The 21,875-nt window shown below is 43.1% G+C and overlaps 5 protein-coding genes across 7 annotated transcripts in view; 4 read left to right on the top strand and 1 right to left on the bottom strand.

The window, feature by feature from the left end:
• The first annotated feature begins 35 nt into the window (after positions 1-35).
• LOC117135671 (protein enhancer of sevenless 2B) lies at positions 36-6,974 on the top strand. Its single transcript, XM_033296065.1, has 6 exons — positions 36-158; positions 762-1,041; positions 4,761-4,858; positions 4,917-5,036; positions 5,097-5,262; positions 5,479-6,974. The coding sequence occupies exons 2-6, from the start codon at positions 964-966 to the stop codon at positions 5,650-5,652; spliced, it is 636 nt and encodes a 211-aa protein (XP_033151956.1). The 5' UTR covers positions 36-158; positions 762-963; the 3' UTR covers positions 5,653-6,974.
• A 956-nt stretch (positions 6,975-7,930) lies between these two features.
• Positions 7,931-15,920, top strand: LOC117135629 (cholinephosphotransferase 1). 3 transcript variants are annotated; one of them, XM_033296004.1, is made up of 6 exons: positions 7,931-8,369; positions 10,656-10,896; positions 10,955-11,113; positions 11,670-11,801; positions 14,409-14,567; positions 14,638-15,920. In XM_033296004.1, exons 1-6 carry the CDS (start codon positions 8,149-8,151, stop codon positions 14,977-14,979), a joined length of 1,254 nt encoding a protein of 417 aa, XP_033151895.1. In that variant the 5' UTR covers positions 7,931-8,148; the 3' UTR covers positions 14,980-15,920. The 3 variants fall into 3 exon arrangements, with proteins under 3 accessions (XP_033151895.1, XP_033151893.1, XP_033151892.1); XM_033296002.1 differs by lacking the exon at positions 11,670-11,801 and adding an exon at positions 13,478-13,609 and having other exon boundaries at positions 8,047-8,369; XM_033296001.1 differs by lacking the exon at positions 11,670-11,801 and adding an exon at positions 12,639-12,770 and having other exon boundaries at positions 8,047-8,369.
• Positions 15,918-16,955, bottom strand: LOC117135630 (histone H3-like centromeric protein cid). The gene has a single exon (XM_033296005.1). It carries the CDS (start codon positions 16,870-16,872, stop codon positions 16,183-16,185), a length of 690 nt encoding a protein of 229 aa, XP_033151896.1. The 5' UTR covers positions 16,873-16,955; the 3' UTR covers positions 15,918-16,182.
• A 230-nt stretch (positions 16,956-17,185) lies between these two features.
• On the top strand, positions 17,186-18,956 carry LOC117135628 (protein CLP1 homolog). Its single transcript, XM_033296000.1, has 4 exons — positions 17,186-17,391; positions 17,460-18,012; positions 18,084-18,591; positions 18,660-18,956. The coding sequence occupies exons 1-4, from the start codon at positions 17,299-17,301 to the stop codon at positions 18,775-18,777; spliced, it is 1,272 nt and encodes a 423-aa protein (XP_033151891.1). The 5' UTR covers positions 17,186-17,298; the 3' UTR covers positions 18,778-18,956.
• Positions 18,957-19,325: 369 nt separating this feature from the next.
• The window catches only part of LOC117138500 (low-density lipoprotein receptor-related protein 6), a 29,225-nt gene continuing 26,675 nt past the window's right edge, over positions 19,326-21,875 (top strand). The window contains exons 1-2 of the mRNA XM_033300629.1: positions 19,326-19,391; positions 20,407-20,713. Of these exons, the coding sequence (XP_033156520.1) occupies positions 20,521-20,713 (193 nt within the window). The 5' untranslated portion in view covers positions 19,326-19,391; positions 20,407-20,520. The remainder of the gene's footprint in view (positions 19,392-20,406; positions 20,714-21,875) is intronic.

The following is a 21,875-nucleotide window of genomic DNA, read 5'->3' as shown; positions in this document are numbered from 1 at the left end:
GTATATTTTCATGGCATAATAAAACGACCCCGCCACGGTCACGCTGCTATGAAAATAAAAGTGAATTACAAATTTAGCAGTAGTAATATGTTAGCCAAACCGCTCCCGCGCCTAATTAGTGTCGCTTAAGCTTGCAGCCACCCTAGCCCTTTGGAATTGTAAGCCCGGCGGCCTCTTTGCACATGCCAGAAACTCGAAAATAGTTCGCCGCTACTTGTGCATATAGAAATATAAGCGCCGCGTGTGCGAGTGTGTGTGTGTTTATTGGGGTTACAAAAAATAAAACAAACAACAACGTCACCGCGGCAGCATTGCCAACAGCAAGCACCCACGCCCTAGATTGCCAAATGTTAATTGTGTTCTAAGCGACACATTGCATATTATTTAAGGCAAATTACTTCGCATAACAACAAGTAATAGCCAAACATCGTTTAATTGCTTTTGCGGTACCTGCTTTTCCCCGAAATTCCAAATCGCAAGCTGCTGGCAACGCTGCCACGCTCACTCACGCACACACACCCACACACTGGCCGCAGTGAAGAGAGCGGCTCGTGTCTGTGTTCATTCTCTGTTGCTGCTCCGCCTGGGAATGTCGTCGTCGTCGGTGTATTTTTAATCGCTTTCTTCCCTTGCCTTCGCACAAGATATATTATTATTAACCGAACTGAGAAAAGCGCGCTGCCGAATATCCATGATTTATCGTTTATATAATGTGCGCTAACTAATCGCGGATTCGTCTCGTTTCGTTTTCATTTCCACAGCACTGAGTAGTGAGTGAGAGAGAAATTCAAAGAGAGTGAGAGAGCAAGAGCAGAGAACGAGCGTGTGTGTGTCTGTGCCTCTGTGTGTGCGTGTGTTTGGTGCATCAAGGCTGATAAAACTAAATCCAAAACTACAATTGCAACTGAATTTGAAACAAACTCCGAAAGCGTTTTCTAACTGCGCACAAAACAACACAGCAAAATGGAAGCGATTGCCAAACACGATTTCTCTGCGACGGCTGACGACGAGCTGAGTTTTCGCAAAACTCAGATCCTAAAGGTGAGTGCGGTTCCAAAATCATCAATTCCCCTCCTCAAATCATAATATCTGCATTTATTCATAGACTTCGCGCTGAATGGGGGCGTAAGGGTGTAAGGGTGCAGGGGGGCGTGGCAGGTCCTGCATGCATAATCCGATGCAGCTGCCGCCGTCCAGGTCGTTGCCTTAACCCACATCGTAGGTTCAATCCCCAGACAGATTTTGTTACTAAATCGCGACCAAACAGACAGCAGTCGCAAAAGCTGGCTAAAGAGGTTCAAAAGGTGCACTCGCAGAAGGCAACACGAAAGGATTACGACTCATGAGACACCGCAGCCCGAATACTCTTACTAGAACCAAAAGATGCAGTCAAATATATTCCACTATCAGTTAAAATCCTTCTGAAATATTTTGTTTTCCCATTTCTCAACTGCACTACAAATCTATCAAGACCATATTTTTGACCCCATTTAATCTGCAATAGTTCTGATTAGCATTACAAAGTTTGAAAAATGATGTGCAGATAGGGTTTCTAAAGCTATAAACATGCATATATGAATTAATATATTATACTTAGCAAATCTAGCATTTTTCAATGTGTTTCCTTGAATGAACTTATTTATTGTTAGGTTTCCTATAGTATTTATATACTATTTCAAATTCATTTTTTTCAAATGCTTAGAAAAACAATTCCAACAGTTTGTAGTGTTGATATATTCGATGCCCCCTTTGACTTTGCGGAACTTTGTGGGGGACATCCGATGCTTGCCCGGGTTGCTTGTATACCCTGGCTTTCTGGCCAAGAAAAGGCTGCTGGCAGGCTGCGATTCGATCTTTTTCGCCGCCGCCGACTTGCTTCCTTCCAGGTGTTTGTGTTTGTGTTGGCTCACTAGCTCGATGGCTGGCTGGCTGGATGGCTGTCCTAGGCCAAACCCTTTGTTTTGGCTGGCGAATTTTCCGGTTTCTTGTTGCCAGGGCGCGCTGTAAGCTGATTTTCGTTGCTGTGTGTCTACCTTGTCGTAGGTTAGTCACAGCAGGAACCCAGGCCCGTGGCAGGTTTTCTCCCTTTTTCTGCCTCTTTTTTTGCGCCTCTTTTCCATATGCCGCCGCTGCATTTGCAGCATTTGTTGCTGCTGCTGATTGATGGTGTCAATGACTCGCCGAAGAGGCTTCTTTATCGCCGCCCGAAGGTCAAGTGTGTGCGCTGCTCCCGTCCATTAGAGGGGCTTCTACGCCGTAGATGAGCCCTCTGTCCAGCTGCACGGGCTTATCAACGGGTAAACAAACCGCACTGATAGTCATAGTTCGTTTAACCCATAGTTCTCTGCGCTCCATTGATGCGGGGGATAAAGGCAGTGAGAAATAGAAATACATCTGTACATTATCTGTACGCATATCTGTTCGAACTGCGAGCGCATTTGTTTGTTTGCCAGCGATTAGTCACTTTTCGATGGCCTTATCTGAAAAGATGCCCCAATCCAGCAAACATACAGCAGGCATAGGAGGCGATAGAGAGAGGAGCGCTGTTGTGAATCATCAAACATTTCATTGGGTTTCGTTCCTTCCAGAAAACTGGTTTTCAGGTCAGCGCATTTCTTGGATATTTGGAGCTTCATTTTCCCAGAAACATGCCACCGATTCTAACGGCCTTGTTGTGTTGTGTGGGCACCAAAAGTGGCCACGTTTTATCATAACAATATGAAAACACACACGAAATGGGGATTCTGTGCTCAACTTTCGCTTGTCGCGAAAACAGCGAAAAGTGAACGTTCGTGTCGCTTTGACACTTTTTCAGCGTAGAATTTCCGAAACGACAATAGAATTTTTTCTCTAGTAATTACATAAGCATACAAGTATAAACAATTGATAATAACAATCATGGCCACTACGTGCCTGCCTTCCGAGAGCGCCGCTAAATATTTATGCATTATCCAACAGGCATGCACATTGACTGCACTGAAAAAAAAATGGTGCACTTCCTTAAGCAGTTGGGAAAATAAATATGCATACGATCATGGAATATTTGGGAAACATTTCAGCATATTTAAGTTTATATCATTTCTAAAACCTCTGGTTTTTCCCAGTGCTGAGCGGCGAGAAAACTTTCTGTAATAGACGACGAATCCGTGGAAATGAATTTCTCGGCGGCTGTTTTCAATGAATGAAACAATCTAAAAATAAAATAAAAATATACGATGAACAATGTCTGGGTGGGTGACAGATGCGGGCGGGATCGTCGGCTATGGGGGGTGGATTAGAACTATGGAGCTATGCCAATTAGTCGGCCAGATCCAGCTGAGCGGTCAAAATCCCACTGCCACAGCCAACAGTGAGCACAATAATTGGGTTTTACATAAGCTGGAAACGACATTGACACCCCATCCACCTCCAGCTCCACACCACCCAAATCCCCGCCACATTCCGACGTGCGAAAATGTAACCAAAAAACGCGAAACAGCAGTATACGAATCGAATATGGGATATCTCATAAATACATATGTATCTGTATCTTTAATTAACAAGAAATCGATCTGTGGGTTAAGGTACTATGTTTGTTATTAACCTCGTATGCTAGTCACTTGTATAATTATCGATGAGACATTCCTGGGGTAATTACAAGTTGCAACATCAGAAAAGTAACCAACCCTCAACTACACAGTATCAGCAGGGGTTTTTTTGTGGGTGACTCATTTGAATGCCATTCCATTATTCCGACTTGACGAACAAGCGATATTGGAAAACAACAAAGCTGCCAAATAAACACTGAACTGCTCAAGGGAAAAATGGAGGAAACACATAAAGATAGGAGTATGCTTTACTTAAGACTTAACTAAAAGGCGCAATCCTGACCTTTGCACAATAAACACATTTCCTGGGTATTTGTGCAACGATTTCCTTGGGTAAAGCAAACAGATTCCAAAAACTGAAGGCTGCGAGATTCATTCATAAAAGCTCAACTCAGCACCTTCGAATCTGGGAATTCCCAGTGGCCAAGCTATTGACGAGACCTTTGCAGATAGACAATCTTCAATTTCGGCTGTCAATCGTAAGATATCATAAAAAGTAGTCGCCGATTACGTAGGCAGCAGCCTGTTGTTGTGTCATTGGCATGCGAAATGGGCTAGGAAAAAGTCCATTAGATAGACAAAAGTGAAATTCGCCCATTCGAGTGAGTGCTCCGTTTCACTTAACATTCTTATCACATGTCGCAGCCATAATGCTTGCCTATTTTTAGCGTTTCGCAAGAAAAAGATATGAGAATAGGGGAGATAATAGATACCAAACCATAAGCCTATCTTCGCTGATTGCGCACTGACACAGTTTTTGGAACAGCGCTCAATCAACAAACAATTGGAAACTGTTCATCGAATCACTGGGGAATCGGGCCAGTCGCCAATAAACAAAGCGGAAGAATGTCTCGATTGATCCACATTGTCTGGAGGGAGGGCGATTAAAGGGGTGTGGCCCTCCAAATGGAAACAACGGAGGCAGGTTCTTACAACGAATTTTCGGGGATCGGATTACTCACTGTGCATCTGGTTTTCTGGTTTTGGTTTCAAGCTGGAGAAATGGCAATTAAAATCAGATGCTTCATTGAATAACCAAAGAACTTACTTAACATTATCTCAGCCATATGAAGCTGAATCAGGTTATTATTAAGAATAGAATAAAAAATACATTACAAACCCATTGATTTTTGTATTTAAACTAAATTACCTAAAACCCTTATTTTTACACAGATATTAAATATGGAAGACGATTCAAATTGGTATCGCGCGGAGCTGGATGGAAAGGAAGGCCTCATACCCAGTAATTACATAGAAATGAAGAATCACGAGTAAGTCGAGTGCGAAATTCCCATATCGAGAACCAAATAATGATCATTTCCATTGTAGCTGGTATTACGGACGCATCACACGCGCCGACGCTGAGAAGCTGCTGTCAAATAAGCACGAAGGCGCCTTCTTGATACGCATCAGCGAATCCAGTCCCGGCGATTTCTCCTTATCAGTCAAGTGAGTTGCTTCAATGGCATCAGCTTTCATATGTATGATCGAAATTCTTTGCCCCTTCAGATGCCCCGATGGCGTTCAGCATTTCAAGGTTCTGCGCGATGCCCAAAGCAAATTCTTCCTCTGGGTGGTCAAGTTCAACTCCCTCAACGAACTGGTCGAATATCATCGGACGGCGAGCGTGTCCCGGTCGCAGGATGTCAAATTGCGTGATATGATACCTGAAGAGGTGGGTGTGCCGTCCATTCCATTCCATTCGGATGAGTTGAGTTTGCCCAGCAGACATGCAGATTCGTTTTAAAAATACAAATTTCGCATAACACATTGAGGTCATGCTTGCGTACGATGCCGCCTCCACCGCCCACCCATTTAAACTATAAACAAACAGCGATGCCAAGAGTATTAGATTTGGATTCATGATGTCCGACCGATTTCTTTATTGCAGATGCTCGTGCAGGCGCTGTACGATTTTGTGCCACAGGAATCCGGGGAATTGGACTTCAGACGCGGCGATGTCATCACCGTCACAGATCGCTCCGATGAGAACTGGTGGAACGGCGAGATCGGCAATAGGAAAGGCATCTTCCCAGCAACTTATGTGACGCCATATCATTCATAATAAGATAACTTCTAAGGAGGGACGCCACACACAACCCTCTCCGGGAAACGCGGAAAACACAACACACACCCATAACGATTAGGCAGCATTATCAGCAATTGCAAATAACAACAAGAAGAAACTAAGAAACACAAATTTTAAATATTTATATATACAAGAAGCGTGGACATAAATTCTGTAGACAACGTATACAACACAAGTTTAAGCCTTTAAGCCGAATGCATTTTTTACGTTTTGACGTTTTTTGATAAAACATTACATTACGATAACATTACGAAATCGTTTAATAGCAACTGAGTGACACTTTAAACTAGATATGTAAATTTATTTGTGTATGTATAGCTGCGGCCGAAGAAAAAGGCATTTGATCGGAGTTTTCCTTTGCAATCCTTCCGCACAGAGGACGAAACTCACTGCTAGCATCTTGACCGCAACTATTGGCATATGCAAGTATGTCTACATACCAGATGGCACTATTATTATTATTGTAAACAAGCGGATTTTTGATATAAATATATAATTTAAGTTCGATAAAGAGAAGTTCTGTCCTGTGCTTTTGAACGAGTGTTGAGGATTGCCCTACATGTGCTCTTTAGTTTATGTTTTGCTGTTTTGAAGGAGTGCGTTTCGCAGCGAGTGAACACTTATATTATTATGATTATATGATAACGAATTACCAACCAACCAACCTAATGCTTAACACGTTTTATAGAAAACAAAACAAATTCACTATGAAAAGAAAACTTTTGCCTAAATGTCTCAAAGCTGAAGACAATTAAAACAAAATTTATATTATATTATCGTAAATGCCTACCACATAAATTAAATTAATTTTTGCATCGCTGGTTACTATATGCATACATGCACGCATCTATAAATAAATATGTATCTTCTTAATGCAAATTGAACACGATATTAGGCCTCGGCTGCACATGCAACTTTTGCGGCGACTGTAAATTGATTATGTGAAATTTTATCCCTTCGCTTTAAAGTTGAAAATTGTCAGTAATTATAATTTGCAATCCGTCTTCTAACCACAAAAACTCCATTGACGAAAAATGAATCTTGCAAACGGGAAGAAAACATTTGTGACATGTGTAAAAAGTTTCAAACTGCTGCTATATCATATTGTGCTATAAATTATTACTACTACTATTTATATAATTGGTTGAGTGTGCTGTGTGTAACCTTTTTTGTCATCAGCAAAGCGAAATAGTTGCACGTTCGAGCGTTTTTCAACTACATAACTATATGCATTAACAAATGTAATGAGAGTTGCCAATATAAAGTAATTTAAACAACAACAAAATGCTAAAACGAAACATTTTAAGCCTATTTTTTTATCTATATATAAATATTATATATCGAAGCAAATACATTTATACATTTTCCTAATATCCACCAAACTAAGAAACACGACGACGATGCCTCATGGAAACAACACATCAAAAATAACTTTTGATAGGCCATAGTTTACATAAGCCGCAATTTATATTGGCCAGCAGCTGGACGCACGACAGTTTTGTACTTTTTGAGCATATTTGCAGGCGTTGGCGAGCATTTCCCGGCCCAGAACCAGTAGTAGCCGCATATTTAAACATAAATTCTAATCGTAACAATAAAGCAGGCAATTGACAAGGTTTAGATATTAACTAACAAGCGAATACACAAATGAAACATTGCATACGGTATGTTAAGTTGAGGACGTAGTTTAAGCAACAAACTGATTTATCTAATAAACTATGATATATACATTTGAATTTAAATTGGCGGCTGAAAGGGCGATTTTCAGTGCAAGTCGTGGAGTTATCGATAAGTGGCCGATAGTCATAGACTTGTAACGGGTTATTAAAAAGAAACTGTAAATGTGGCTGTTTCAATAACAGAGCAAATTATCGTGTGCTAGCTAGTAAATAATTAAGTTGACATACTTAAATTTCAGCAATATTAAATATTTGTGTTATAAGCTGCACAGTTATGAGCAAAATGCAACTAACAGAGAACACCAAGACTGCTGTTAAATTGGGCTGAGTCTGGGCTAAGTGTTATCGCAAATGAACATCGTTCTTTTCTGGTATTTCATTGCAAGCGCAGATGGTTTATTTTGCAGTCACAGTCGCGGTCACACTGGTCATAGGCAATAAGAAAAAAAAACTCGACGGCACGGTTGTCCAATTAAGTTAAATTTTCTAAGTAAACATACAAGTGCAGATACTCCGTGCGCATCTAAGCGATCGTAAAACTGACCACGCCGCAGTTGACAAACGCAAATCATAGGCGCGCTCCGTAGTTGCGCCAGCATCGCGCTCCACGTGTGAAAATAGCCAGGAAAAGCGAACACACAAACGCACACACACGCACACGCGCGCATACGTCAAGTACACGTACACAAATGCGCGCGAGGGAAAAGCGCTAGGTCAGAGGAAAGTGAAAAGTGAAAAGCGTGAGGAGAGCGCGACGACGCAGGAATCGGACGACGTAACCAGGTGGGGGAAAATGGCGCTGCTCGCCTACCGGGACAAGCACATCCTGAGTGCCCAGCAGCTGAGGAAGCTGAGCGAGCACAAGTACTCCTGCTTCAGCGCCAGCCTGCTCGATCCGCTGCTGCAGCCGTGGTGGAACTGGCTGGTCGCCCAGACGCCCCTTTGGCTGGCCCCCAATCTCATCACCATCGTGGGACTGATCCTCAATGTGGTCACCACCCTGATATTAATCTGGTGAGCTCCACAGAACCTGGTCGCCATTTGCCGGTTACCCCTGTAAATCAACTTCTTGGGACTCGATGTTTAGCCAGCAAATTTCATCACATTTTGCGGGGATTAGGTATCCACATCAGCTGCTTTGCTCCATCTATCAGGCGTCACTTGTCGTTCGCAGTTTGCCGCATTGGTGTGCCAGAAATCAAATTTCTTTGCTGATTTAGAAATTGTTTTCTAAAAACCATAGCTTTTGAAGCTTAACAACTTTAATTCATTGAAAAATTGAGCAATGTTTTCGTAGTAGTGTAGTAGTTGCAAACTCTCAATATTCGTAGGTTTTTCATTTGAAATCCCAATTAGTCAGTTAAAATATTAGAAAACAGCATATAAACAAGAAAATCAGGCCACCACCCGTTCGCGTTTCGTAATGCGTGGCGATAGCGTATCATTCCATAACCATGCTAACTAGCCAACTGACTACACCACCAGAGGGTGGCGAGGAGGCGCTGGATTCGGTGGAACACCCGAACCTGGACACAAACTATGCCAGCGATAAGATAGCGAGGGCGTCTCGCCACTTTACCCATCCACACACGAACAGCGCGAATTATAAGTAATCGCAATCATTGTCGTTTGTCGCCATTTATGACGCATTTCTTTAGCCTGAGGGCGTTGCAAAAAAGGCAACATTTAACGATAAGTAGAAAGAAACAAAGGCGGCTAATCATCGCCGCATCTCAAGACTGCTAAAGTACTGCATTGAAAACCAACAGGTGCCAAGAAGTAAAGCATTTCACAAAGCCGCAGCCTGATAAGGCAAAGTTCACTTGAGTTAACCCCGGGGGCAAATTTTGCATTTTCCAATTGTTTGCCTTTCAATTGGGATACCTTTGATTGAATTAGAATGAGAATTTGCATATCTAATTGATTTTTATGGGCCTGCCCAACAAGGTCCGGCACTTGAGCATGTTTCGCTACTCCAAAACTGAGAAGCACAAATGTTGCCGCCATAACAAGAACTAAATTTAGAAAGAGACTTTCACTGGGGCTGTGGAGAAAACCTTAGCTTGCTTCTCTAATGATATGGCCCAGAAAGCAGCGTATTTCCATATTTCCTGATCTTTCTCACCTAGTGAGTAAGTGAAAAGTGTGTAAATGAAAATAGTAAAACACTGAGAGCTTGTTGTTTTTAGCAGCTAAATGTGAGCTAAAGTTAAGTTGAGGGGCAAATGTCATGTGAATTTAATTATTTAAAATTTTACTATGACTGTTTGAGAAATGAAATATTAATAAACCGCTTGGTCAAGCCCACGTGTGCCCACTTTCGCCCCATTATGCTTGATTGCTTCTGAGCTGGCATGTCAATCAAAGAGGCCGAAAAGTATCTTACGTATCTTACTTCGGTACCCCGGCAGATGAATCAGCTTCAAAGCTGCTCACGTGTCGCCGGTCCCTGTTATTTATAGGTGGAAATACATGCTATAGAATCTATATACTCATTCACAAAAACTCGCCAAAAGACCAGACCGGTTCTATTTGCACTTTACCCATTATTATTATTATTCCACATTTGTTGGCACATTTGTATTTGTTTTAATAATTTCAATGATTCTTTCTGGTTGCCAGCCAGCCCGCTCGCGGATTTAGCTGAACCTTGTCTAGGTCAGTGGAACTCGATAAAGTAGTGTCGATCTGTGCATGCTGATGATTCAGCTGGAATGAGGCCTTCTCGTCGCTGGTAGTGTGCCGAAATTGCGAGCCGGAACCGCGAAGTCAGCTGATTTGGCGACGTTTTGTAGGAGATAGTAGTCCGCTTATCGGGCACATATTCCGAGTGGCTGCCGCAAAGTAGTGATTTCTTTTTTTTTTTTACTTAACCTGAGTGATAATTAAGGAGCTCTGTTTGGGAACTTTGCTCATCAGGCGATCGTATGCTGGCTGACGTCAGGCTTTGGGGTGCTAATTGACATGGAAACACACGCAGCGGTTTGAAATTCTACGCTTGGCAGACTGCACAGTTTTAATTCTCTGTGTTCATTAATAAATTACAAGAAATTATGAAACTCCACAGAAATTTAATACGGAAATGTCAACATAAATAAACGCGAGTGCGTAGTCAGGTTACAATAATATTTAGATTGGGGCTTTTCAATTCAAACTGCAGTTTCTTTCATAACTTGAAATGAGTCAGCTAATCGGGGTATCGTGGTAGCCTAATCAATAGTTTAAAAGAAACTATTCCCATGAAAGCTCTGTTACTATTGACTCGTTTTTAACTATCTTCTTTTGTAAATCCTTTTTTAGTTATAGCCCGAATGGCGTTGAGGCTCCGCCGCGTTGGACCTGCTTGCTCTGTGCGCTGGGTCTGTTCATCTACCAGAGTCTGGACTCCATCGACGGGAAGCAGGCGCGACGCACGAATACCTCATCGCCGCTGGGCGAACTTTTCGACCATGGCTGTGACTCCATATCGACGGTGTTCGTGGCCCTGTCGGCGTGCATCTCCTGCCAACTGGGGCACTATCCCAACTGGCTGTTCTTCCAGGTGAGTGAATAACACACCGATTATTCAGAGCGCGTTAAATTCTGGACTTCTCTTGCAGTGCTTCTGTGCTATTGCGCTCTTCTACTGCGCCCACTGGCAGACGTATGTGTCTGGAACGATGCGGTTCGGCAGAATTGATGTGACGGAGGCTCAGTTCTCGATTATAGCCATTCACTTGGTTTCGGCTGCACTGGGTCCTGAGATATGGCTCACCAAGGTAGGCGAGGTTCTGAAGGCGCCCAGCGAAGATCAGTGCTACCGGAACTTCTTTGCATACCCTTTAATTATTTCTGTAGTTATGTAAGCATATTCTTAAGAGTTTTATTTCGTTACGTTTATCCTAGAGTTTAGAGTTCGAGTTTTTGTTTAGGCTGCTTAGGTTTAAGCTCGGCTCGGCTACCTTAAGTTCTGTTCAATGCGAATTAGCGTGCTAGTTTAGTTTTTGAATTCAGCTACCCAATCGTTTAGTTCCCATGTTTTTTTTTTCCTTTCGTTTAGCATGGTTAGGAAACCACGAAAGATGTTAGGTTATTGAGGTACCCGAACGAAACACACAGCTCTCTGAAATATCTAGGCATAGTTGTCATATAGATTCTAGTTGAACTTTAACCACGACCAGTAATTGCAAATGTCTAATACCTTCTACTTCTATGTACATATTGCGTACTGTGCGCTCGCCTCTCTAAACAAACCTGCCGAAATCCAATGTCTGTCGCGGTAAAACCACTTAACAAACAACAAACACCAACACCACACGCACTTATAACACTCAGATCGGCATTGGCAGTATACAGCTTTGGTATGGGCCGGCAGTGACGACCATTGTGTGCGGTCTGCTCTCCCTAACTTATGTGTTTTCCGTCATTAAAGCCGGTGGTGTTGGCAAGAACGGCTCGACAGTTGCTGTAAGTCCCTAACACCCCCCACACACACACAAACACACTTAACAAACACACACAGAACACTACTACCAGTACACACAAAACAAAAATTAATTTTGGCTGCTCAAAAAGAAAAAATGAATCGAAATTGGAAGAACTTTCAGTTTTCAACTAGCTTTCTACTTGCTGACCAGCTCAGCTGAGTTTCGAGGAAGGTGCGTGGCGTGAGGATAAACCCTTAACCCCTCTTTATCCCACTCTTTTAACCCCCAGTTGCTTGCCTATTTAATCTGTGCCGTTGTTGATTCGTGTTCATGTGTCTTTTGGTTCGAACGGCCCGGCTGCTGCAAACATAATTACTACCGCTTTGTTGCTATTGACACCACGCAAACATGATCTATTCGAAAGCAAAACGAGAGCATGCCTAAAAAAACCAAAAATTAAAAAAAAACTCATACACAATAACTATTTTTGAGGCTGCTGAATGCGAAACTTAAGTTAATTTCTAGTAAAGCCCAATATCGATCTATGTATTTGCCCTGTCCAATTGTCCAGTTGACATTTTTGGTCCTTCTATAATACTATTTATGTCTTTATTGTCTATCGGTTCTGGAACTACATATCTATTTAACCCAAAAGTAATGTTAAAATCTACACTATTTCTATATATTCGTAAGCATAGTTTGTAAGTTAGAGTGATGGGGTGTTCACAGTTTGATGCGACTCTTAACACTCCACAAACACTCCTTTAGTAATCCAAACATTTTAGCAACTTATTACCAAACCTCTTTACCTCATCCTCTGAATGTAGTCGAAGATTCTAAATTTAATCGTTTTCTTGCAATCTTTCATCTTTACTAGATACCAATCGTGGGCCTTTCATGGAATTACACAATATTAGTATTTATCACATTCGGTTATACCTTGAATATAATCAATTTCCTAAAAATGTTTACTCAAGGCGGCAGTGGCAAAAACGGCTCCTCAGTTGCTGTAAGCATTGCACCAAAATCTCGCAACAACGAGGCGATTATGAAACCAGTATAAAAAAGATAAAAAAAAACTAAACAGACTAACTTGAAAGCGGGTCATTAATCAATCCGTAGCCCCAGCCATAAATACCATCCTTAACTAATCTTTGGTTCTGCTTTTTGGGTTCTCTACTAATATCCTTTTTGCATTTTCCTTTGAACTTTGAATTCGATTTGGAAATGGTTTGCAGTTTCGGCTCGTTCGGTGGAGGGCTCTGGAATTTGGTTTGGCCCCTAGCACGCGATAATATCCTAATCCCCCCCTGAAATCGACTAAAACTCCATATCCATTGAATGCCATTGAAAGCATGCTGCTGCTTGGGTTTAACTAGTTGTTTAAGTGGTATTATACTTTAATTGAGTTACTAATCGAATGACACTTATTGGTGTTTGTTATTATAGTTATGATTTATTAGCCTAAGCATATTATCTAGATCTGGAGCTTGTAAAACGTTATCCTTTAGGTTTTTAAGCCACACTTCTGCTACAGCGAAAGCAATCTGGAAAAACAGCAAGTGTTTCGCAATGACAAATTAAATTTTAATGCGCGTCGTTCTTTTCTTCCGCACGCAATCAATCAATCAATGAATCAATCGATATCGTTCGACCAAACCGATCCAAAACGAACCCCAAAACCCCATTACCATCCGCAATTATTGACATTGGCAGCTGCCGCACTTCAACTGCGAATCGCGATTTCTGCCAATTTATGTGGCCTGCGGCGTTGACTTGATTCTAGCACTGCGCTACACGAAATGCATTTTGACCGAAGGTTGCGGCAAGAACGGATCATCGGTTGCTGTAAGAAACTAACGTTTAAGTTGTAACCGCAGAACAAGACCCATCGAGATAGCCTCGTCCGTCATGTCCTGGTGTGCAGTGCGTTTGGGAGCAGAAACATACATACATATGTACTTCATGTGGTATCCTATGTCTTATGTGGCTTAAACGCACTGTAAATCGGCTTCAGTAGTTACAGTAGATACACAATATACAGTACAGTACAGTACAGTACAGATCTGATAGCCTGAACGTCTTGCCTTTAAGTACCTAGAGTAATGCTACTGTTTTCGGTCCAAGTGCACGTCCTTGTTTATTTATTTGTTTAGCTCGTAGTTCTTATTTGGGTGACAGTTTGGCATGGCATGTAGTTTGTTTTAATTTGGGCATTGTGCTTGCGTTTGGTGACTTCGCTTCGTATACTGACATTTTGCATTTTAAAACCCACAACCACCAACCGAACCACCCACCCACCTACCCACCCACCCACACACCCGCCCAATAGCGCTAGACCTTGTAAATAAAACATGTGATAAACAAATCTGTAAGCGCAATTTCCCCTCGAGTGTGAAGCATTCGTGTCTGGAGGGGAAATTGCTGAACCCCGAACACCAAAAGCCAAAACAATTTTTGTTCACTTTTGTTTGTGCACAATCCCGGATTCGTTGTGACCCTTGCAAAATGTGCCGTAGATCACAATCAACCAACCACCCATCAGTTGTTTGATGTCGTCCCACGCGCACAGCGGCGACACTTTGCAAGCGTGCAACGTGCCCAAAGATCGATGGCCACTAACTGAGTCACTTTCATGCTCCCGCAGGGCACCAGTGTCCTCTCGCCCAGCATTCCGCTCACGCTGGTGGTGCTGCCCGCCCTGATGATTGCCCAGAAGTCGCCGCAGAACCTCTTCACCGAGCACGCATCGGTGTACATCATGGCCTTCGGCATGGTGGCCGCCAAGGTCACCAATAAGCTGGTGGTGAGTGCTGCAACTATTTACTACTATTACTATACACACGTTGCATTAATCACTATGTATTCCCACGCAGATCGCCCACATGACCAAAGCGGAGATGGAGTATCTGGACTGGTCGCTGCTCGGCCCCTCGCTGCTGTTCCTCAACCAGTACTTCAACTGCATCGTGCCGGAGATCTGGCTGCTGTGGTTCACGCTCATCTGGGGCACACAGGATCTGCTGCGCTACTGCGCCCAGGTGTGCCTCGAGATTTGCCAGCACCTGCGCATCGATCTCTTCCGGATACCGTACACGCCCAAGGGCGCGACCCAGCATCCGGCCACCGCCTCGGTGAGCAGCCAGAGCAACTTTGGCAGCAGTGCGGACAAGAACGGCGGCAGCGCGCATCGGAAGTCGAAGAGCAAACCGCACTAGGCTCCGGTTATCCGCTACATTAATTAGTAATTTTACAAATTTACGTCGTTAGAACCGAGGGATACTCGTAGGAGCAGGCGAATGGGGAGCGCAAGTAATACAAACCAACCCAACAAAATTCACCGTCGATGTTTTGGCTAAATAACCATAACCAAAACCACTGAGAAACAACCAAACGAAATGAAACTAAACAATAAAGCAGATAGTGAAGTTAGCGAAAGGGCGAAGCAAGTTGATGTTGCTCCTACATTTTAGGATATAGTTTACAACGCGTCGTTGTAGCAAAGAAGGCAAAGTGGCTAGGGCTGCTGGGAGAAAGAACTGTTGCAGTCTCCGGATATCAATTATATGGCTAAATATTTAAAGAAAATAAATACCTATATTTTGTATGATTGTGTAAGTTGTAATAAATCTAGACAGCAGTACTTTTACTGCGCCAATTCACACATGTGCAAATGCCAAAAAGAGAGCAGAGCCGCCAGCCCGAAAATAGCTCGACGAAAGCTCAACTTACGTTTAAGTCCTGTAACCAACCAGCCATTGGCAATCGATCCATCCCACGAAAGACAGCAGATCAAGTGCGAGCGCAGTTGTTGAGTTCAGTTGAGGCCAGTATCTATATCAATCTATCTATTCATGTTACTCGTTTAAGTGCTCAGTTCTCTACTCATCGAGGTCGTCCGAAGGGCCGCGACATTCTAAATGGTGACTCATTTCAAAAAGCGCACTACCTACCTTGACTAGGCCCATAATTTAAGTGCGTTTCGCGTGACTACATCTTATGCATCCTAATCCTAGCTGAAAACCTATGTTTGTAGCTCGCACGGCGCTGGCCGGCAACTTTATAGTTAAACTATTATGGATTATGTTTTATGTTGTACATGAAAATGGAGACGAAGCAAGCAGCAAGAACTAGAAATAAAACGAATTGCTATACGTAACTTGATGACATGTTATTTATTTGGTGGAGTTCATGCCGATTCTTATAAAAATCCCGAGTTATTTGAGTGAATTGATTACTTTGAACAATTTGAGTGAAATTAACAATCTTGTCAAGCAAAAATATTTATTTAAAGCTAATATTAATGGTATAAAAAGGGGGATTTAACAATTTCTTTTAACTTTTCAGTACGTAAACACTACAAAGAATATACAAAACTATTCAAACAAATAATTAAACTAAGCCTAAACATCTTTTTTGGACTAAGCTTGCCGACCCCGGTCGCAGATGTAGGCCATCAATGCCATGTCGCGCACCTCCAGTGTGACGCGATTGCGATGCTTGGTTAGCATGTAGGAGTCCGCGAGCCGCTGCGTCAAGTACATCTCGCAGGACTCCTGCATGGCCAATAGGGCGCCCTCGGTGACCCTCAGCGGCTCGCCGTCGCTGTACTTCATGATAAACTCCCGCACCAGACGCGAGAACGGCAGCTTGGGTATCAGTGTGCCGGGATGGTGCTGCAGTCGCCGGATCTCGCGATCCATCCTCTTGGCTCTGCTCATGGGATTGGCCGCTTTGCGCCGCCTGGTCTGGTTCTGCGCAGCAACTGGCCCCGCTGCCCGCGTCTTGCTTTCCTGCTGCACGGTCAATCGACGCGTCTGCGACGGTCTGGCTCTGGGATGGCGATTCTGGTCTCGATTCTCCTGGTCCTCCTCCTCGCCACTGGCGGAGCTACCATTCGTTGGCGACTGCCTCCGTCCGGCGTCCCTGCGCATCGTCGAGGAACGCCGATTGTTTTCCTGAAGCGTCAGTTGGCTGGTGGTGAACTCGAGGCCGTAGTCGGTGCAGTCTTCTGGCTCCGGCGAGTGGAAGGCCGTGTCGTCGTCGTTCGGCGACTTTGAGTTGTTCGCCGACGGCCTGGGTGCGCGCTTGACTCTACTGTGTCGTGGCATTTTCAAATTTTGTGTACTTGTTTAAAATAACGAAAACGAAATTTTTGAAAGAATTCCCGCTTTTTCTGTGACAGTGTGACCGTATCAAGCAAAGCAAATAATGAACATTACGAATACAACGAGGATTTCAATGGGCACTGACTAACTAAATATATTTATTACAATTGAGAATTAAAATATTTTCATTTATGTAACAATTAATATTTATGTAAATACATGTTATTTGTTTAAAGACGTCCAGTACTTTAAATTATTTTGCAGTGATCATGTATACCCCCCACAAATCGATTAATTACTACTATACAGCTATCGGCCGATTCCCATCCCTAATGCACAGCTGATGCGAAATTGTTTACCTCGTACATTTTTAGATAATTGCCCTATTTCGCCATTAAAACACATTAGCAGAGCGCTGAAGACACACCCATGTCGGAGGACCATGGCAAAGACTACACACTGGAGTCCGACTCCGAGCTGCGATTTGAAATCGAGCAGAAGGACGCCAAAGTGTTGGTGTCCGTAAGTGGTCCAAAAACCTCTTCGGATTACAATAAATTCGTTATTTATAAGCAAGTTGTTGATTTCAGCTGGTCAGTGGATTTGCGGAGCTGTTCGGCACGGAGCTGGTGAAGAAAAAGCAGTACGAGTTCGGCGTGGGCGCCAAGGTGGCCATCTTCACGTACCAGGGCTGTGTGCTCCACGTTTCCGGCAAAATGGACGTGTGCTACATCTCCAAGGAGACGCCGATGGTGCAGTACGTCAACTGCCATGCGGCACTGGAGCAATTCCGCATGGAGGCTGAGGAGAAGGATCGTTACGGCCCAGTGGCAATGGTCGTCGGTCCCATGGACGTGGGCAAGAGCACTCTCTGCCGCATTCTGCTTAACTATGCTGTGCGCGTGGGTCGTCGACCGCTGTACGCCGACCTGGATGTTGGACAGGGCTCGATAGCCATTTCCGGCAGTGTGGCCACCATTCTCATCGAGCGACCGGCGAACGTCGAGGAGGGATTCGCCAAGACAGCGCCGCTGGTCTATCACTTTGGCCATAAGTCGCCCAGCGGAAACAGCGTGCTGTACAATGCCGTGGTTTCCAAAATGGCCGAGGTATCGCTGCAATCCCTAAATAGCAACAAGCGAAGTAAGTTCGGAAGGTGTATCAAATCTGAGCACTTTTCAATATATAAACTGAAATTTTCTCCATCTTCTCAGCAAAAAGCTCTGGCATTATTATAAACACTTGTGGCTGGGTAAAGGGATCCGGCTACGCGCACCTGTTGCACGCGGCCAAAGCCTATGGAGCCTGCGCCATCTTCGTTCTGGACCAGGAGCGACTGTACAACGAGCTGCTTCGTGATGTGCCCAAGGGAGTTCATGTGGTTCTGCTGCCCAAGAGTGGCGGCGTCGTCGAGCGCAGCAAGGAACTGCGACACGAGGCGAGGGATCAGCGCATCAAGGAGTACTTCTACGGCAATACAAGGGCGCCATTCTATCCGTTCAGCTTCGAGGTGAAGTTCCAGGACCTGCGACTCTACAAGATCGGCGCACCGCCGCTGCCCGACTCCTGCATGCCAATTGGAATGAAGGCGGAGGACAACAAGACCAAGGTGGTGGCAGTTACACCCACGCCCGCCCTAATCCATCATGTGCTGGCACTCAGCTTTGCCGAGTCCGTGGAGGACGATGTGATTGGCACCAACGTGGCCGGCTTTTGCTGCGTGTAAGTGCTGCTGAACTTAAACTTCATATTATACTAGCTATATATGATTGTTATTTAAATATCCTTAGAACCGAAGTGGATATGGAAAGACAGGCAGTGATGTTGCTTTCACCGCAGCCGCGACCTTTGCCCCCGAACGCCCTGCTTCTGTGGTCGGAACTGCAGTTCATGGATAATCACACCTAGCATTTGTAAATGCTCTGCTCTAGATGTAATTTAAGAAATTTTAAATTAATGTTGGCGTTACAAAAAATACAGTTTAAATGAGGAAGTAGTCAACTTAAATTTTTCCACAAGTTCTTTAACAACTAAAAACATTTAGTACCATTTTTCAAAAATAAATTAATTTTTGCTTAGTTGCCTATTAAAGAATAGAACATATATCAAACATATGTATATTGTAATTTCTAAAAATGTAAAACTAACTATTCAATAATATAATATTCATTATATGTATAATATAATTTTATTCTCCCTCTATAAAAAAAAGGGGTTGGGTAAAAGTTGCATTTGAACATATTTGCAATGTTCGTTTTGCGCCATTTGATGAAATTATATAATTCTATTTAGTAATAATTCAAACAAAATCGTGTTCTGTCCTTTTAGCAAGGCTTCCAACCAAACGTGTACACTACTTCTAGTATATTTTTTGGTATATTTATAACACTCATTCGGTAATATTTAGGCAAATTAGGCACAGCCATACTGACGGCAGCGTACGTCGCCTCAGTGCGGTCACACTGTTCGAAAGAGCGAGACGAAAAACACGGCAACACGGCGAACGGAAAACTCAGTGAAAAGTAAATCAAATATTTACAAAACAAAGTAACCACAAAATGGCTGCGCTCGGTCGAATTGCGTTGGTTGAACAACAAATAACGATGAAACGGCGCCGATTAATACACTTTCAACGGGCATAAACCATAGATACTGTGGAATTTGGCGTGCTTTTCGTGTTTGTTGTGCAGCATGCGAGATGTTGCTTTTGTTGTTGTTGGAATGTGTATCAAATGGTTCTAAAAACAAAACAAGAGATTTTCGGGCATCTAAATTTACGGCCTACTTGAAAGACGTTCTGTTTTCCCCCAGTGTGTGTGTGCGTCTGTGCGTGTGTGCGCGTGTGTTTGTGTGTTTTTTTCTCACTTGCTCTCTGTTGCTTTGTTGCTGCTGCTGCAGCAGCGGCAAACGGCGTTTGTTTTGGTTGCGTCGTGAAATATTCCACTGGAAAGTGCAGCGCAGCGCCTTTCTGGGGGTTGCACACACATACGCGCACACCGCAATTCGTAGATTGCCGGCTTGTTGCGCCGTGGAAGCGGCAAAAGAGGTTCCCTAATTACCCAGAGTCACCTTATCACTTACAGTATTTCAATTTGGCGACCAGTTGGTCGGAGGGGGTGGTGGCGGTGTGGTGGCCCTCACACAGTTGCACAATTGCTTATCACTCGCTACTTAACGACAACAACAATTGCTGGCTCGCACACATGCAAACAAGACGATCACACTGGCCAACAAAGAAGCGGGAAACTCAATTGAAAGACTGTAATAATAACAACAACAGCAACAGCTAGCTTACACTGCGCAACAAAAGTGCGAGCATAGGAACTGAAAGTTATTTACTTACTAGTGATCGAAACTAAAATAAATTTGAATCGTATGGTAGTCATAACAGTTGAACCAATATATATCTATTAAAAAAGATACGTTGTAACTACAAACTAATGTAACTACAAACAAAGGTGTTATTTGATACCCTAGGAGTGAAAGATTTTCAATAGCGACCTGTTTTTCAAACCTCCATCTCTCTTCCACTTGCAGTTTTTCCGTGTGATTATCATGTGCGCCTAACAAAAGACAAACGATCGGGTCGCGTCATCTGTTGTTTTTGCGCCAAATGTCTTAAAATTCCGGAGATAGTGCTTCCAAAATAAGATGGCTCTCGAGCCATACACAAAGTCTGCTGAAATCGAACCTCAATTGTGCCAAGTTATAGATAATAATAAAGATGTGACAACGAAAGCGACGAAATGCGCGAAATCTAACAGCGGAGTGGGCTGGCGACAAATGCTGATCGGCTTTCTGCTGATTTGCTTTGGCATCTCAAACAGTTGCCAGTACAAAAATGGTAAGTTCTGTGCTTTCATTTCGAACAAAGGGCATCGCTTTTGCCAAAGGAGCTGCGAACTGACAAGCATTTGATGGCAGTTCGATTAATTTGACGAGTGGCGAGGGCTTTGAGTTCAAAAAACCGCAGGGATAGACAGTTTGTAATGGGAATGGGGGTCGCTGATATCGCTCCTTCATTTCCCTCAAAGGCTTTTGTACTACAGGTATCGCTCGCTAATGTCAACCAATGTAGTTGCGTGATTCCCAAGTGATTGTATTATAAATTGAGAGTAATGAGCTTAGTGATTTCTCTTGAGGCATACGAGAAGTTTTTCTCAAATTAATATATATCTATATTTATTGGTTTCATTTAAAACAACTATTTTACCAAAAATTCAATATATATATATCAATTACCATTCATTGATTGTAAAGTTCCTTATTTAAATGCTCCACTGAATTTAAAAGCTTAAAAAACCATAGACAAAAAATGAGAACTTCAGTGACTCAACTGCATTTAAGGCATTTCGCCTGTTCGAGTGCCCACTGTATGCGTTTGTTTATGTGGTTTCAACTGCACTTTTGAGCTTCCCGCTCCCCGCCCCTCGCCCAGCCTTTTAGCCCCTTCCTTTGCCGCTTTGCGTTTTCCTTTAAGCTCTTTTTCGTGTTGTCAAAGCCCAAAGGCTGACAATTTCTCGGCGCAATGCTTTTATGAATAAACAACTACTACTTATTTAGACTGTAGTACGCACTCAACTTGATTGCACTGCGCATAATTTAGTACCCCCTTCTTCATCTACTTCTACTACTACCACTACTACAACAACTCTGCGGCCCCACCAAAAACACTTTTCCACTAGATGCGACGCTAATGAGCTGAAAAAAGCAGCTCACTAATAATTCAGCAGTTGTAATATGGCAAAGTTGCCCGGTAATTGCCGGCATATTTCAAATGCACAAAGCATTGACCCAGGCTCAAAGAGTGTGCACTCAGAAAAATGTTCAATTCTCATCAATTCAATCTAACTTGTATATTATTTAAAATCTAAAAGTAAATCGATAGATCCTCTCTATGTGAACTATTCTGTAGAAAAAGCACTTGGGAATTATAAGCAAAGTTGAGATATGAAGTCTAGAAAAGAAACTTACAAATTTCGTGGGCTGAAACAGTTAGATATATG

This window comes from Drosophila mauritiana, chromosome 2R (assembly GCF_004382145.1).
Source record: "Drosophila mauritiana strain mau12 chromosome 2R, ASM438214v1, whole genome shotgun sequence".
In the NCBI taxonomy this organism is placed as follows: domain Eukaryota; kingdom Metazoa; phylum Arthropoda; class Insecta; order Diptera; family Drosophilidae; genus Drosophila; species Drosophila mauritiana.
This window is presented reverse-complemented; position numbering and strand designations above follow the sequence as displayed.